The sequence below is a fragment of the Lactuca virosa genome, chromosome 7 (genome assembly GCF_052849685.1).
Source record: "Lactuca virosa cultivar CGN04683 chromosome 7, Lactuca_virosa_CGN04683_v6, whole genome shotgun sequence".
Taxonomy (NCBI): domain Eukaryota; kingdom Viridiplantae; phylum Streptophyta; class Magnoliopsida; order Asterales; family Asteraceae; genus Lactuca; species Lactuca virosa.
This window is the reverse complement of record NC_136432.1, coordinates 185,376,322-185,390,130: the sequence shown is the minus strand read 5'-3', so window position 1 is coordinate 185,390,130 and position 13,809 is coordinate 185,376,322. Positions and strand designations below refer to the sequence as shown.

At 34.0% G+C, this 13,809-nt stretch overlaps 3 protein-coding genes across 4 annotated transcripts; 1 reads left to right on the top strand and 2 right to left on the bottom strand.

The window, feature by feature from the left end:
• Positions 1 to 376: 376 nt before the first annotated feature.
• On the bottom strand, positions 377 to 3,152 carry LOC145125289 (Rubisco methyltransferase family protein). The gene is made up of 10 exons (XM_079060767.1): positions 2,676 to 3,152; positions 2,265 to 2,428; positions 2,087 to 2,170; positions 1,885 to 1,996; positions 1,728 to 1,799; positions 1,556 to 1,636; positions 1,290 to 1,462; positions 1,076 to 1,178; positions 738 to 992; positions 377 to 656 (listed from the first exon to the last, which is right to left on the bottom strand). Exons 1-10 carry the CDS (start codon positions 3,054 to 3,056, stop codon positions 570 to 572), a joined length of 1,512 nt encoding a protein of 503 aa, XP_078916893.1. The 5' UTR covers positions 3,057 to 3,152; the 3' UTR covers positions 377 to 569.
• A 2,440-nt stretch (positions 3,153 to 5,592) lies between these two features.
• Positions 5,593 to 7,514, top strand: LOC145123379 (uncharacterized). Its single transcript, XM_079058594.1, has 6 exons — positions 5,593 to 6,124; positions 6,292 to 6,437; positions 6,531 to 6,699; positions 6,820 to 6,918; positions 7,113 to 7,195; positions 7,282 to 7,514. The coding sequence occupies exons 1-6, from the start codon at positions 5,774 to 5,776 to the stop codon at positions 7,403 to 7,405; spliced, it is 972 nt and encodes a 323-aa protein (XP_078914720.1). The 5' UTR covers positions 5,593 to 5,773; the 3' UTR covers positions 7,406 to 7,514.
• Positions 7,515 to 8,808: 1,294 nt separating this feature from the next.
• LACS8 (AMP-dependent synthetase and ligase family protein) lies at positions 8,809 to 13,083 on the bottom strand. Of its 2 annotated transcripts, none has more exons than XM_079059408.1 (12): positions 12,960 to 13,083; positions 11,826 to 12,400; positions 11,583 to 11,663; positions 11,236 to 11,496; positions 10,876 to 11,007; positions 10,605 to 10,778; positions 10,289 to 10,518; positions 10,102 to 10,219; positions 9,868 to 9,999; positions 9,643 to 9,777; positions 9,336 to 9,542; positions 8,809 to 9,224 (listed from the first exon to the last, which is right to left on the bottom strand). In XM_079059408.1, the coding sequence occupies exons 2-12, from the start codon at positions 12,372 to 12,374 to the stop codon at positions 9,060 to 9,062; spliced, it is 2,184 nt and encodes a 727-aa protein (XP_078915534.1). In that variant the 5' UTR covers positions 12,375 to 12,400; positions 12,960 to 13,083; the 3' UTR covers positions 8,809 to 9,059. The 2 variants fall into 2 exon arrangements, with proteins under 2 accessions (XP_078915534.1, XP_078915535.1); XM_079059409.1 differs by lacking the exon at positions 12,960 to 13,083 and adding an exon at positions 12,644 to 12,666.
• Positions 13,084 to 13,809: the final 726 nt, after the last annotated feature.

Sequence of the window (13,809 nt, the reverse complement as noted above, 5' to 3'; positions counted from 1 at the left end):
GTTGAGTTGATGAAAAGACAAAATCAAAGATCAGAACATCCATACGAGTTTCATGAATTAGATCTCGGTGAAATGAAATGTGTGTCACTTGAATTGAGACAAGAAGAATTTACATTCTTTCATGATAACCGGAAGACTCATCTTGTTGTTATACCAGAGTCGTGGCTACCTCACAATACACGAAATATGTGAGATACGTGAGATATGATGGCACTGACAAAGGTGGAAAATGCAAGTACTTTTATGCAAACATGTGGTATTGCTTCCATGATTTTCTGGATGTTAATTGCATACATGAATGATGACTTATTAATACGTTTATCTTTGTTTTTATGGTGGATTAAACCAGTTTCTACAAGAATATACCAACACAAACTTGGTTCAAAATGTTATTTGCTAATTGCAAATTTTAAAAAAGAAACATGATCTACACACTGCAATTTAAACCATGAGGAATATTTATTGCAAATGGTTGATATACCTGTTTTCAGTCTTGTTGAAGGTCTGATGAAATATCCAAGTATTAAATAGCCATGTGTGTGTGTGTGTGTGTGTTCATATCTGGCCATTCATTTGAAAAACTTTGTGACACTATCAAACAAATTTAGAGCCTTGAGCTCACCCTTCTTCATATCCCTTAATTTTCTCCTCAATATCTGCAAGTTCCCACAAATCACATCAAAAAAGATAGCAATGATGTGCATGAGGATGTAGTGAAGGGGCAAAAGTGTCCTTACGTATTGAGCACGAAAGAGAATTCTCTGTTCACTATTGCACAAGTCTACAGCTAGCTGTTTAAGGAACACTTTTCGGTTGAGTTGCTTTGGAGATGTTATATCCAAATCCATTGATCCACTTGCCTGGAGGAATTTGGTGTACTTTGAAATGCTGGATTCACAGTTATCCAAGATAAATTGGAATGCTTGTTCCTCTAGTTCAGGATACCTGATCTCCTTATTGCTGCTGGATTTATTTGATGCTGCTGCAGCCATCTGAATATAATATTTGCATTTAATCTTTAATAAAAGATTAATATTAAATACTCAATGCAACTAAAAGACTGTTTATGTCTTACCTCTTCAAACTTTCCACTCATACTAGGGGGACTCACAGCTAAATACGCGTATGCCATCAGCTCCAATGGCCAACCAGTCACTTGTAAAGGAAAACACTGTGATCTGATACAAAATCACACATATGAAATCAGAATTTTTCATACAAGTAAGTAAAAGACGTAATTGCCCTCATCATAGAATAACCTAAAAACATCTTAGATGTGATGAACTCACGCTGATAACCCATTTTTTTTCAGAGCTTCCAGTTTCTCTTGATAACATTTATCTGATTTTTTAAGGGACAATGGCAACTCAACTGAGTCACGTGGGTTTGTCCCTTGTCTTGGCACAAATCCATAAGAGAGCAGGAGTTCTCCATTAGATTTTCTGCCATATGAAATGAACACCTGCAGAAGGAAATTTGGAATTACAAAAGTTAATTTCCATGTGAGAGTTTCCATGAAGTATACTTAAAAGAGAGAATTTTGCAACATGATTACCTGCTCACCTGGCTGATATGGACGATCAGTTGTGAATACAACTCCTTTTGTTGATTTATCATAATCCAAAAAGGTTTCCACCTGTCAACAACAAAAAACAAAATTCTAGTTATTGTCAGGTACTATTAAGTTATCTTGATTTAAGTAAATGAGACATTGGTTTAATACATACATCACAGCTATGATTCAGCATATCTGCCCAAGGGACTAAGGCAACTCTTCCATCCAGTGAAGGTAACCTAACCTGTAACAGTAACAAACAAGATCCAGACCATTTAATATTAATAATAATATAAAGATTAGTAATTACAATTTGTTATGTAACTCACCAATCTTGAAAAAAGAATACCGAATGACCATCTAAATGTTTCCATATTGAACACCTCTTCAGGAAATAAATTAGGATGCTTGGAAAAAATTCTATCTCTCAAGTCATTATATCTGCAAAAAAGATTAAAACAGGCATTACAATATATAAGATTTTTCAGGGGTAGAGATAATTGAATAAAGATAGAGAAAATGTCTGCATACGTTCCAGTTACATTGTTGATTCTTTCAATTGCTCGTTCTCTAATCTGTGATGCTTCCAAGTACCTATCTAATTCAGCTCGTGTCCTGAAATAATACAAATATGCTGTAGGGGAAAATACTGAGCATAGATCCTTGAATTGCTGAAGGAGACGATGGAATAAGATCAAGAAAAGGTTACCAGTATAAAAGGGAGTAAGGCTGTCTTGGTAAGGCTGATATATAGTTGCTCCATCTTGATGATTTCATAAGACTTGCTTCACTAATTAGGTAAGTTGCAATCAATGGCCAATCTGGTACATCATATCTCTTCAAAACTTCCCCCGCTTCTGGAAAACTCCACTCCTGATTTCCAAAATTCAGTGTAAAAAGTTATGATCAAATCAGTTTTTAGGGTTTCTAGTTCCATGTATCAATAAACCTTTCATTACAATGCCCTAACTGGACATGCTTTGAAGCTTTAAAATGTAACCTAATTAACTCTCCAAATGTGATGGTCAGTTGAATGAAGCTTTGAATCAAATCAATTTTGAGCAACATAGATGCATCGTTCAGGTCTATGTATGTAATAATCAAATAAGAGATATCATACCGAATTGGCGGAGATGACGAGTGAGGGAGGTACAAATAGAATTTTCTCCCCCTTCCTGATGTTATTATTCGCAACAAGACCCCGCTCTCCAACATCAACCTTCCGTAGGTCCATTTTCTGAGGCGGCAAACCGGAATCCGTCAACCATTTCTGCAACGCAGACGCGTTCTCCAGTGAATCTATTTCGCAACCCCAAGGTATCGGCTGAGGAGCCGCGGTAGCCTTAGCTGTATCGCTGCTGCTGGTGGAGATCGTGCAGCGGATTATCACTGGTGAGGTTTTTCGTTGAGTGATCGTCATAGAGCAAGGTTTTCGGAGGGATAAACTTTGCGATAATGAAGGCATGAGTGTGGTCTGGAAGATCCTGGAAGCTTCCGCCATGGCCGGAGACGGAGGGTGGAGGAGAGGGAAAACCTTATCTACTGAAGCTTGCTTTCGAGTAGAGTGGATTCTGGATACGAGTGCGTTGGTCGTTTTGACGGTTGTTGTAAGTTGTAACTCTTTGCCCGTTTGGAAAATCTTAATCCTACTCTGACCACCCTATCTTTCGTTTTTTGCAATTTGATCACTAAATAGTTTAACTTTACCGGTCTGGACCTAATAGAAAGTTACAAACTGAAAAATCAAAAAATTTTGAACACATAATTCTATAGATAAAATTAATTTATCAATATGTTTTCTATAAAAGTAAAAATATTTTTTAAATCACAATTAATCTTACCAATTTTTGAAAAATTGAATATTTACAACAAGAGTGAAGGTAATCATGTAAAATTACAAATAAATAAATAAAATAAAATGACATCTCATTGGTATCAAAATATACAACTATAACCATTTGAATTGTGCCGACTTGGTAAGACATGTTGAAGATGCAGCCAGTAATCCATTATTTAATGTTCAAAATCTAACAATACTCAACCCATATAGTTATGTAGGTTCTTCTATAGAAACTCCAGAAAATAAGACATAACATCATGTTTGTAGCGGAGATTAATCGGTATATAAAAACAAATCCGAAAACCTTTGTTAGTGCTTAGGGAAGTTCCCCTTTCCAAATACACAACCCTTATAAGTTTCTATCTTTTATTTATTAATGGGGTGTTTGGCAAAAACACGTATTGTTTATTAGCTTATAACTTATTAGCTTTATTAGCTTATAAATAAGTATGGGGTAACTTATAAAAAAAATGACTTATTAGAGGTTCCCTACTTGAAATAGCTATTTTTCATCCAAACATTTTTTTTAATTTATAGTGAAACCTCTAATAAACTAATAAGTTGTTTTAACAAGCTTAACCAAACACCCTCTAAAAGCATTCATAACTTTTAAGTTAAAAGTTTTAACTTTCTTAAAAGTGCTATTTATTTTGTCGCATCAACCAAAAAAATATCTTAAAATTCATTACATAAGGTATATTAGCACGAGTTTTTAGGATATATGTTAATAATTTTAGTGTTTTAATTTTTTTTTTAAGATTTGAATGGCAAATATAAATTTAATCATAAACTAGTCCTAAATCATCTATGTCTCAAATGAGTTTGTAAGATATATGTTAAAGATTTTAGTGTTTTAATTTATTTTTTAAGATTTGAATGACAAATATAAATTTAATCTTAAACTACTCATAAATTCATTTATGTCTCAGATGAGTTTTTAAGATATATGTTAAAGATTTCAGTGTTTTAATTTATTTTTTTAATATTTAAATGACAAATCTGAATTTAATCCTAATGTATTTCTAAATCCACTTATGTCTCAAACCAGTTTTTAAGATATAGGGATATATACAGTAAAGTCCCAATATTTTCATCGATTTGACAAGAAAGTCCTAAACTTTATTTTTTTGACAGTAAAGTCCAAATTACCGGCAGTTTTTGACACTTTTACCCTTTTCCCCGGTTAGCCGGTAATTAGGACTTTTTGTCAAAAAAATAAAATAAAGTTTAGGACTTTCTTGTCAAATCGTCAATTAGGACTTTACTGTCAAAAAAATAAAGTTTAGGACTTTCTTATCAAATCGTTAAAAATATTGGGACTTTAGTGTATATATAATTTTTTTTGGTTAGAAATTTAATGGTATAATACTCTTTAAGCATAAAAGTTATTAAAACCTTCTCTAATCAGCCAGATCCTATTGAAATCCTTAACGTTTGCTTCTTGTTAAATCGTTTTTTTAATCTCAACAAACCGACATTGAAAAAAATTGAGATAATCAAGAAAAAAAGAAAAAAAGAACCAGGGTTCGGTTTCTTATTTCTCCATTTTTGGGACAGCAAAAAGCCAACACAACCCTGGTTCTTTCTTTCTTTTTGATTATCTCCATTTTTTTCAATGTTTGTTTGTTGAGATTAAAAAAACGATTTAACAAGAAGCAAATGTTAAGGATTTCAATAGGATCTAGCTGATTAGAGAATGTTTTAATAACTCTTATGCTTAAAGAGTATCCTACCATTAAATTTCTAACAAAAAAGGAGATATACACTAAAGTCCTATTATTTTCAACGATTTGACAAGAAAGTCCTAGACTTTATTTTTTTGACAATAAAGTCCTAATTGACGATTTGAGAAGAAAGTCTTAAACTTTTTTTTTTTTGACAAAAAAGTCCTAATTACCGGCTAACCGGGAAAAAAGGGTGAAAGTGTCAAAAATTGTCGGTAATTTGGACTTTAATGTCAAAAAAATAAAATTTAGGACTTTCTTGTCAAATCGATGAAAATATTGAGACTTTAGTGTATATATCCCTAAAATATATGTTAAAGAAAGGTTTTAATTTATATATTTTTAAATTTGAATGACAAATATAAATTTAATCCTAAACCACTCCTAAATTCATTTAAAAGCTTTTAAGGTATGGTAGATAAGTCATCGTTCATATATTCTTATACAAAATAATTTAGGAAAAAGGTATCTAAACATGCAGTAACAAACAAGAACGTGGAGTATTTGGAAGCAATCAAGCAATGGAACCGTCGACAAGCTCCAAATTGATACCTCGCCAATCGTCTCCAACGCCGTTGGAACCAGTGTGCCGAACTACCCATATACCCTTCTGTATCTATATCCTCTTGTACCTCCTGCTACAAGAGTTGTACCATGTTATCTCACACCACCCCCATTTCCTGCAACTTCCCTTCCCTCCATTCCCAAAACCCTAAGCACAAACTTCCAAACTTAAAAACCTCGACTCTCCCTCTTTCTTTACAAATTACCAATGCAAGATATAAATTAAAATTCCCCCAATTGACAAAAAGAGTTCACCTTCAAATCTGTCGGAATTCATTAGACACCCAGAAACCACAAGAACCTGATTTGGAGCAAAAAGATTCAATGAAAGTCGACGGCGAGATTGGTGGTGGCGGCGGCCGGACGACTTCGTTTCTTATCTTCTTGCTGTGGGGTGGACTCATGTATTATATTTTCATTCTCGCACCCAACCAGACTCCGGTATTGATTGTGAATTATTTTGATTTTCTTTAACTTTATCTGTTGCAATTTAGCCCTGATTGCCTAACAGGGATGAAATTATGATGATAAATTCTAGTAATTTTATGCAAAGGGATGAATTCAATCATTCATACATCGATAATTATTTGAACTGGTGTACTTTCCAGTCGACGGACATGTATCTGGTGAAAAAGCTTTGCTATTTAATTGGTGACGATGGTTTCCAACTGAACCATGTGATTGTGGGTCTATGGAACATTATGGGATTATGGCCTTTACTCTATTGTATGCTGCTGATTCCATCAGGCAGAAGGTACCCAGTCAATCGTAATCTTTAGCTTTGGTATTTTGATTCATGGATTTCTTGTTCATGATTAAGAGATTTGAAATTTGTCCCATTTTGCAGCTCAAAAGGGAGTGTTCCTGTGTTTCCTTTTCTGATACTTTCATTCTTCTTGGGTGCATATGCTCTTATACCTTATTTTGTTCTTTGGAAACCACCACCACCACCTACCCAAGAAGCTGAGCTGGAAAAATGGCCTCTAAACTTTCTTGAGTCAAAACTGACAGCTGGGGTAAGATTCTAGTCCTTAAACTTCAAAATTATCCAAAAAAATGTAAGCTGCTATTTCTTGTATATAGCCCTACTTGATATGAGATGAATTTCCTACTTCATTTCAATAACTACACACCAGATAACATTTGCTGTAGGATTAGGTCTAATTACCTACGCGGGTTTGGCCTCTGGGGATGATTGGAAGGAGTATTTGCAATATTTTGGAGGGAGTAGACTCGTAAGTCCCCTATTTTTGATCCAACAATAACAAGACAATAATACTCTCATAGACATGACAGGATCAAACACTACTAGATAACAGATATAACAAGACAATATTGTCCTAGATATTGCAGTACAGTATTAGTCATGTCATGTTGTGTCTTGTCTGACAATGCAAAGTTACTAAAAGGCCCTTTTTGTTTCTCGCAGATACATGCTACAAGCATTGATTTTGCACTGCTATCTACGTTTGCGCCTTTTTGGGTTTACAATGACATGAGTGCTCGAAAATGGTGAGATATTTTTATTATTGACTTCATAACGAGAATTAAGATTTTAAAAGATTCTGAATTATTTATTATATGGTTTGCATTTACAGGGAGGACAAGGGGTTTTGGCTTCTTCCATTTTCGGTGATTCCATTTTTGGGCCCTGCTTTGTATGTTCTCTTGAGGCCATCTTTGTCAACAGCACCCATCTCACTTGCATCAAAAGAGGAGTGATGTATATGTATTCGTAGTTCTAAGGCTATATGTAATGTATTACATAATTTTAATGCACAAAATGTGGAAATAGCAAGTTATATATATTCAATTGGAGCTCATTACCTTTTTTTTTTTTTTTTTTTTTTTTTTCTTTTCCATTTTGATGTGGACAATTGTGTAAACGTGTCTAAATAATGTATGTATCATTTTTTTACGCTTAGAACAGAATATGCTTTAAATATATTCAGTTTTGGTTTTTGCTTAATATAGATATTAACAGATACCTTTACATGTGTTAAATTTTCAAATTATATTATTATATTATATTAATCAAATAATTCTAAATTAAACCATTTTACTATCGAAAACTGAAATTTCATCGAATAAAAGGTTCCATTTACAGTGTAAGTCTAAGAAAATGGTACATACACAATTACAAATTATAATTAAAATTTTCCTTCTATAAATAATCAATTAACATATCTGAAATAATTCTATTATTTTAAATTATTATTATTTTTATTAAGTTATATGCCCTAAACACCCCTTATATTCTTATGTTATTAGGTCATCCGGTATACCTGCAACAAAGGTCTCGTGATGATGAGATGGAGAAGGATAATGACCTTGCAAACCACTTCGGTGGTGGCATTGTGCTTACATAGCACCAGGAAAAGTCATGCCGTGCACTCTCTTTGTAAATACCATTACTAATTCCAAATTGATAATCAACAAACAAACTCGGTCAACAAGTTGTAATAATAGTGTAACACTAACACATGAAAGTAGATCAACCAATTAATAAGAAGAATTCACCAAGCCCCCAACAATTGCAACAGTTAACTCTAACATCTCTTAACTATTTTGACAAAGCAAACTTTTCGATAATGGAAGTTTATATCATCTATGATAAGAATGATAGTCTAGGACCCAATCAGATCTGATTAAGTCAATGTTGTATTGAATCGGAATGAGTTATGTCTAAAGTAAAAGGGTATATGACTTGATCAAGGCAAAAAAAAATGGTATAGAATAGTCTAATCTGACAAAGTCATGAAAATGAATTCTTATTTATTAACATTAAATGTAATAATAATAATAATAAAATAGAAAATGGTAATTTGAGACCGTAGACTTAGTTTCTACCCTCTAACCCTGACACCCAATAAATACTATTTATTGATTTGGTCAACAAGTTTTAACAACAGATAAACACCAATCAATGAAAATGAACTAATTAATTAGTTAATAATAAAACCTTAAGCCCGCAACAATTGAAAAGGTTTACGTCAACACCTTACTTATTTTGACAATCAAACCCAAGAGTCCATATCATAACGTTACATCATATTTAGTATTTATCTATACATAACAGTAAAATAATGCGTTTTGTTGAAGAATATTTGGTGTAAAAGTGGGTATTATACAAGATCTAATGCATATAATATAACGGATATGGTGATAATTGGAATGTCTGACAAGTTTTCTATAAATTTAGCCAGCCAACGGGTAGTATGGCCACACAACAAATAGTAAAAACTAGGAAGCAAAACAAAACATGAATCTTGTAAATGAAATTGTCAGGTATGAAACAACCATAACAAATAAAAAACAGTAAACAAACGATGTATCCTCCTAACTACTACGCCGTGAAACAAAAGGTGCTCATCAATCACCCATATAGCTTTCGCAAATCATCCTTAAATTTGGCCTTCAGTTGTTCCCTCTTTAACTTGAGTGCAGCTGTCACCAATCCAGATTCAGGTGTCCATGGTTCTGGCATCAACTTTATCTTTGCAGGAAGCTCAAACTTGTCCAACTTCGCCTCTTTTCCTACCTACAAAACAAGTTGACAGTTGACAGTTCATAGTTGATTTCTCATATGTGAAAAAAGACGTAAATACCCTCAACTTTATTATTAGAATATAAGTTACTTATAACCACTAACCTTGGAGAGAGATTGCTGGACCTCGGAGACAGCCTCTTTTTTAGCACAAAGCTCAGCATAATCATTGTAACTAACGCCACTACTTTTGGCCCATTGCTCAAGAACCTGGGGTGCAGGGACTACTAACGCCACACAATAACTGTGGAAGGGGTCTGCGTGTAACATTACGTTTTCCACATACTTGCTTGATGCAAGTGCTGCCTCCACCTGTAAAATTACATCACCCCAAATACAGTAGGTCAAACAAAAAGTCAAATACTTGTCCCACTGACTCCAATGTTATGTGGGCCCTACCTACAACACATACCTTTCCTAAAGAGATGTACTCTCCATGTTGGAGTTTCACAATATCTTTCTTTCTGTCAATGATTTCAAGGCATCCATCAGGGTGAAACCTTCCGATATCCCCAGTGTAAAACCAACGCATCCCAGTTTCATCAACCTTTCACCCAAAAAAAAAAAACAAATAATCAAGTCAAAACTCAAAAGTCATGAATTAAAGTTACACACACACACACACACACAAACACACCTTGTAAGCCTCATTAGTTTTTTCCTCATTGTTAAAGTAACCAGCGGTTACACTGTGGCCACCAATAACCACCTCGCCACGTGGCATTGGTTTGTCCGATGTTAAGTACCCACCTTCATCCCACGAAACAAGCTGCAATACAAATCATATTTTTGCATTAAATACCAACATATTTTATTGGAAAAAGTAGAAAGAAACGAATTATTATTATTATTATTATTATTATTATTATACCTTAATATAGCCACAAGGAAGAGGAGGACCAACACGTCCAACAGAAGGATCATCAAACTCAGAGAAAGCAGCTCCAGCACATGTTTCTGTCAGCCCATATCCTTGCCCAATTGGAGTCCTGAAATAAAAAATACCATTTACACACATTCACAATGTGTATATTAATATATTAGTAATAATAACTTACCCAATGCAGACATTGATAAAGCGTTGTGTATCTGCAGCTAAAGGAGCACCACCACATAGCATGAAACGAATGTCTCCTCCTAGTATACAACGTATCTTCTTAAAAACAATAGCATCCCAAATTACCTTTTCTACCCCCCATGCCCCTAGCCAGCTTCCTTCTATTGATGTCAACCGTCTTTTGTAAGCTAAGTTAAAAAGCTTTGTAGTCAAACCCCCCTTTCCTTCAACCTATAAAATAAAAAATAATACAAATTCAATAAGTTAAAAAGAAAGATATAGTTTCTTGACATATAACAAGATAGTTGAATACGGACATTTTTTAATACTCCATCACGGACACGATCTAGAATAGCTGGAACAGATGCCAATAAAGTTGGCTTCAAAAGAGATGCATCTCCTTTGGTTCCTTTCTTGATTTTATTAGATGTGTCTGTTAATGTCAGGGCTGAACCATACCCAATTGATGCGCCAGCTGTCATCATCACAGTCTGCATAAAAACAGTGTGTATGAAGATCATACATACAAATGGGAGCTGGTAGTTTATTTTATGTATGCTGTATGCATAATGCATGATGTATGTTTACCTCAGCAGCCAATTCGAATATATGAGCCAATGGTAAGTATGCCAAGTAGACATCACTTGGTGAAAGCCCTGGGACCACAGTCATCACTGCAGCTGCGGTTGCCACTACATTCCCATGAGTCATCATCACCCCCTGAAAAAACACATCATTGCCACGTCAGCATCAAATTAAAAGACATAAATGCCCTTCTCATATAGCGGCTGAATGGATAATGATGTATGTCTGGATAAAGTGTAGTATACGTAAAGTTTGTTTCTTTTTTAGACTAAACTGACAGGACAAAATGACCATGTTACCCTTTGTTTATTTTATATATATATAATACAAATGCAGCCTAGGAGAATAAGGGAAAAATCAAACCTTTGGTAGACCTGTGCTGCCACTTGTATACATGATGACTGCAACATCTTTCTTGATAGGAAACCTAGCAGGAGCAGGACTCGCCTCCCCCAGTTTCTCAACTTCAGAGAAAGCAGAAACTTTCCAATCACTGATATTAGTGGAAACTTCAGTATTATCGCTCTCAAAGTATACAACATTTTTAACAGTTTTCAAGCTCGAACTAACTGAAGCCACTTTCTTCAATAGCTTAGAATCACAGATCAAGGTAGATACTTTTGTCTGTAGAAGATTTATACCATCAGAAGAACTTTAAAAAATTAAACAAAACCAAAAACATCAACAACAAAAGAAAAGTGTGTTTTCACCTCATTAAGAGAGTGAATTAGGGCATCATCACCTAATGATGCATATATGGTTACAACAGTTATATTCTGCCTGAAACACCCCTGAAACCATAATGTTCTTGTAGTCAGTGTTCTATCAATATATCAGAAAAGAGATATGGTTACAACAGTTATATTCTGCCTGAAACACCCCTGAAACCATAATGTTCTTGTAGTCAGTGTTCTATCAATATATCAGAAAAGAGAGGAGGTATGGGTATCTACCTCAAATGCAATAAACCATTCTGCTCGTGTGTCAGAAAAGATGGCAATTCGGGTATCAGGGTCATGACCAAGGCGAATAAGTCCAGATGCAAAGTTGCAAACACGTTCAAATATCTGTCCATATGTCTCCCACTGAAATTCCCCAAGATGCAGCTTTTCAAACTTTCTCCCATCATTACCAGTAACAAAGTCTCTTTCAACAAGCTTTCGTGTACCTAGAAACCGATAATGTGAATGTTTCTTACAAGACTGTTCAAAGAGTGCAGCCATGGTTGTAGCCCCTTCCCATGGAACTTCAACTAATTTGCTTGATCTGACATTTCGCATGGTAAAACCTGCCTCACCACCAACTTCAACAGGAACACCTCTTTGTTTCACCTTCTTCTTCCCCAGGAACATGGAAGAAAGAACCAGTGGGACAGCAATGGCGAAAATAACTGCAACTGCAGCACTGTATTTGTCTTCCATGAGACTGGAGAGGAAACCACCACTAACAGCTATCTCTTCAGCTGTAGGAGTATTGATGAGACTTCCCTCTGAATCATCCATTATATGTAATCCAAAATGATATCAACCTGAAAGGTTGTCACAAATAAACCATTCATTGTTGTGCTCAAGCAATGATCCGACAACGTATTTATGAACGGCAACATGTTTATATGCTTTCAATTAATAGAAGGAAACAGCTAGAAGGAAGTGCATAATCAACTAATATGGAAAAATTGCATCACGAAAACATTATAGGCTAGTGATCCAATTTCGTATCATCAAAATCACAAATCTCGGATTCCAGAAAACACAAACATTCATCGCACTACCTGATAAACAATATTTACAGCTCTGATCAAGGGAAAAAGTATGATAATCACGAAACTCAATCAAAACTTTAGATTACATGCGTGAACCTTACGCAATACATTTAGCGGTGATAAAATAAGTCGGTGATCCATTCAAACCCTATAAAATTACAACCGAATCATATATAATATCACACCAACTAATAATAATCACATAAAAGATAGAAACGAGTTGGCCAAACAGTAAAATTTGTGAAATCTTACGTATAAAACCAGTCAAATCACGAAAAGATTAGTTGTGTATTGAAAAACAATTACAGGAAATAGGGGTACAGACCTTTAGGAATGAGTGGAATTGTTAAAACCATGGAGCATTGTTTGGGGGAAGGCGGAGAAAGGTATAAATAGAAGCTTTAAAATCTTCTGTAGTCAAGATATGTGTGATCCTTTCAAGAAATATATGAATTTACTTTGTTTCGTTACGACAAAATAAAATTCTAGAAAAAAAAATATATACTCCATCATTATTTGACTTTAATAATAATAATAATAACTTAATAAGGGAAATAGATGAGGTGTTGAATTACGTGTGCAAATTACGACAAAATAAAATTCTAGAAAAAAAAATCTATATCATTATTTGACTTTAATAATAATAAGGGAAATAGATGAGGTGTTGAATTACGTGTGCAAATCTTGAAGATTATTTATGTGAATTTCCAATTGCCGAGTCGTATTTTTAGTTATTATCAACATAACAAAATAAATCACTATGTTTTTAAAATAAAACGATTTATGCAGATATTTTAAATATATTAGTTATGAATTTTCATTTTCATAGCCAAACCATGTGAGCATAAACTTTTCTTAAGACCATTAATAACATATTAATTTTGCATTAAAAACATATAAAGATGTTTGTTATCAATCAAATCAAGCCCGTGATCGTTTTGCAACATTGATTAAGAAAACATAAGCCATGTAATTAACTACAATTCTTTCTACTGTAATAAATGAACAATTCTTTCTACTATAATAAATGAGATCAATTTTGCCACATGTCAATCTTTCATAAATTTTGACACTTGTCATTTTATGATATTTTTAAAATAAAATAATATCCACATGTCAATTTCTAGATTTTTTCAATTTTTAAAATTAAAGTCACATAATACTTATATTTATAT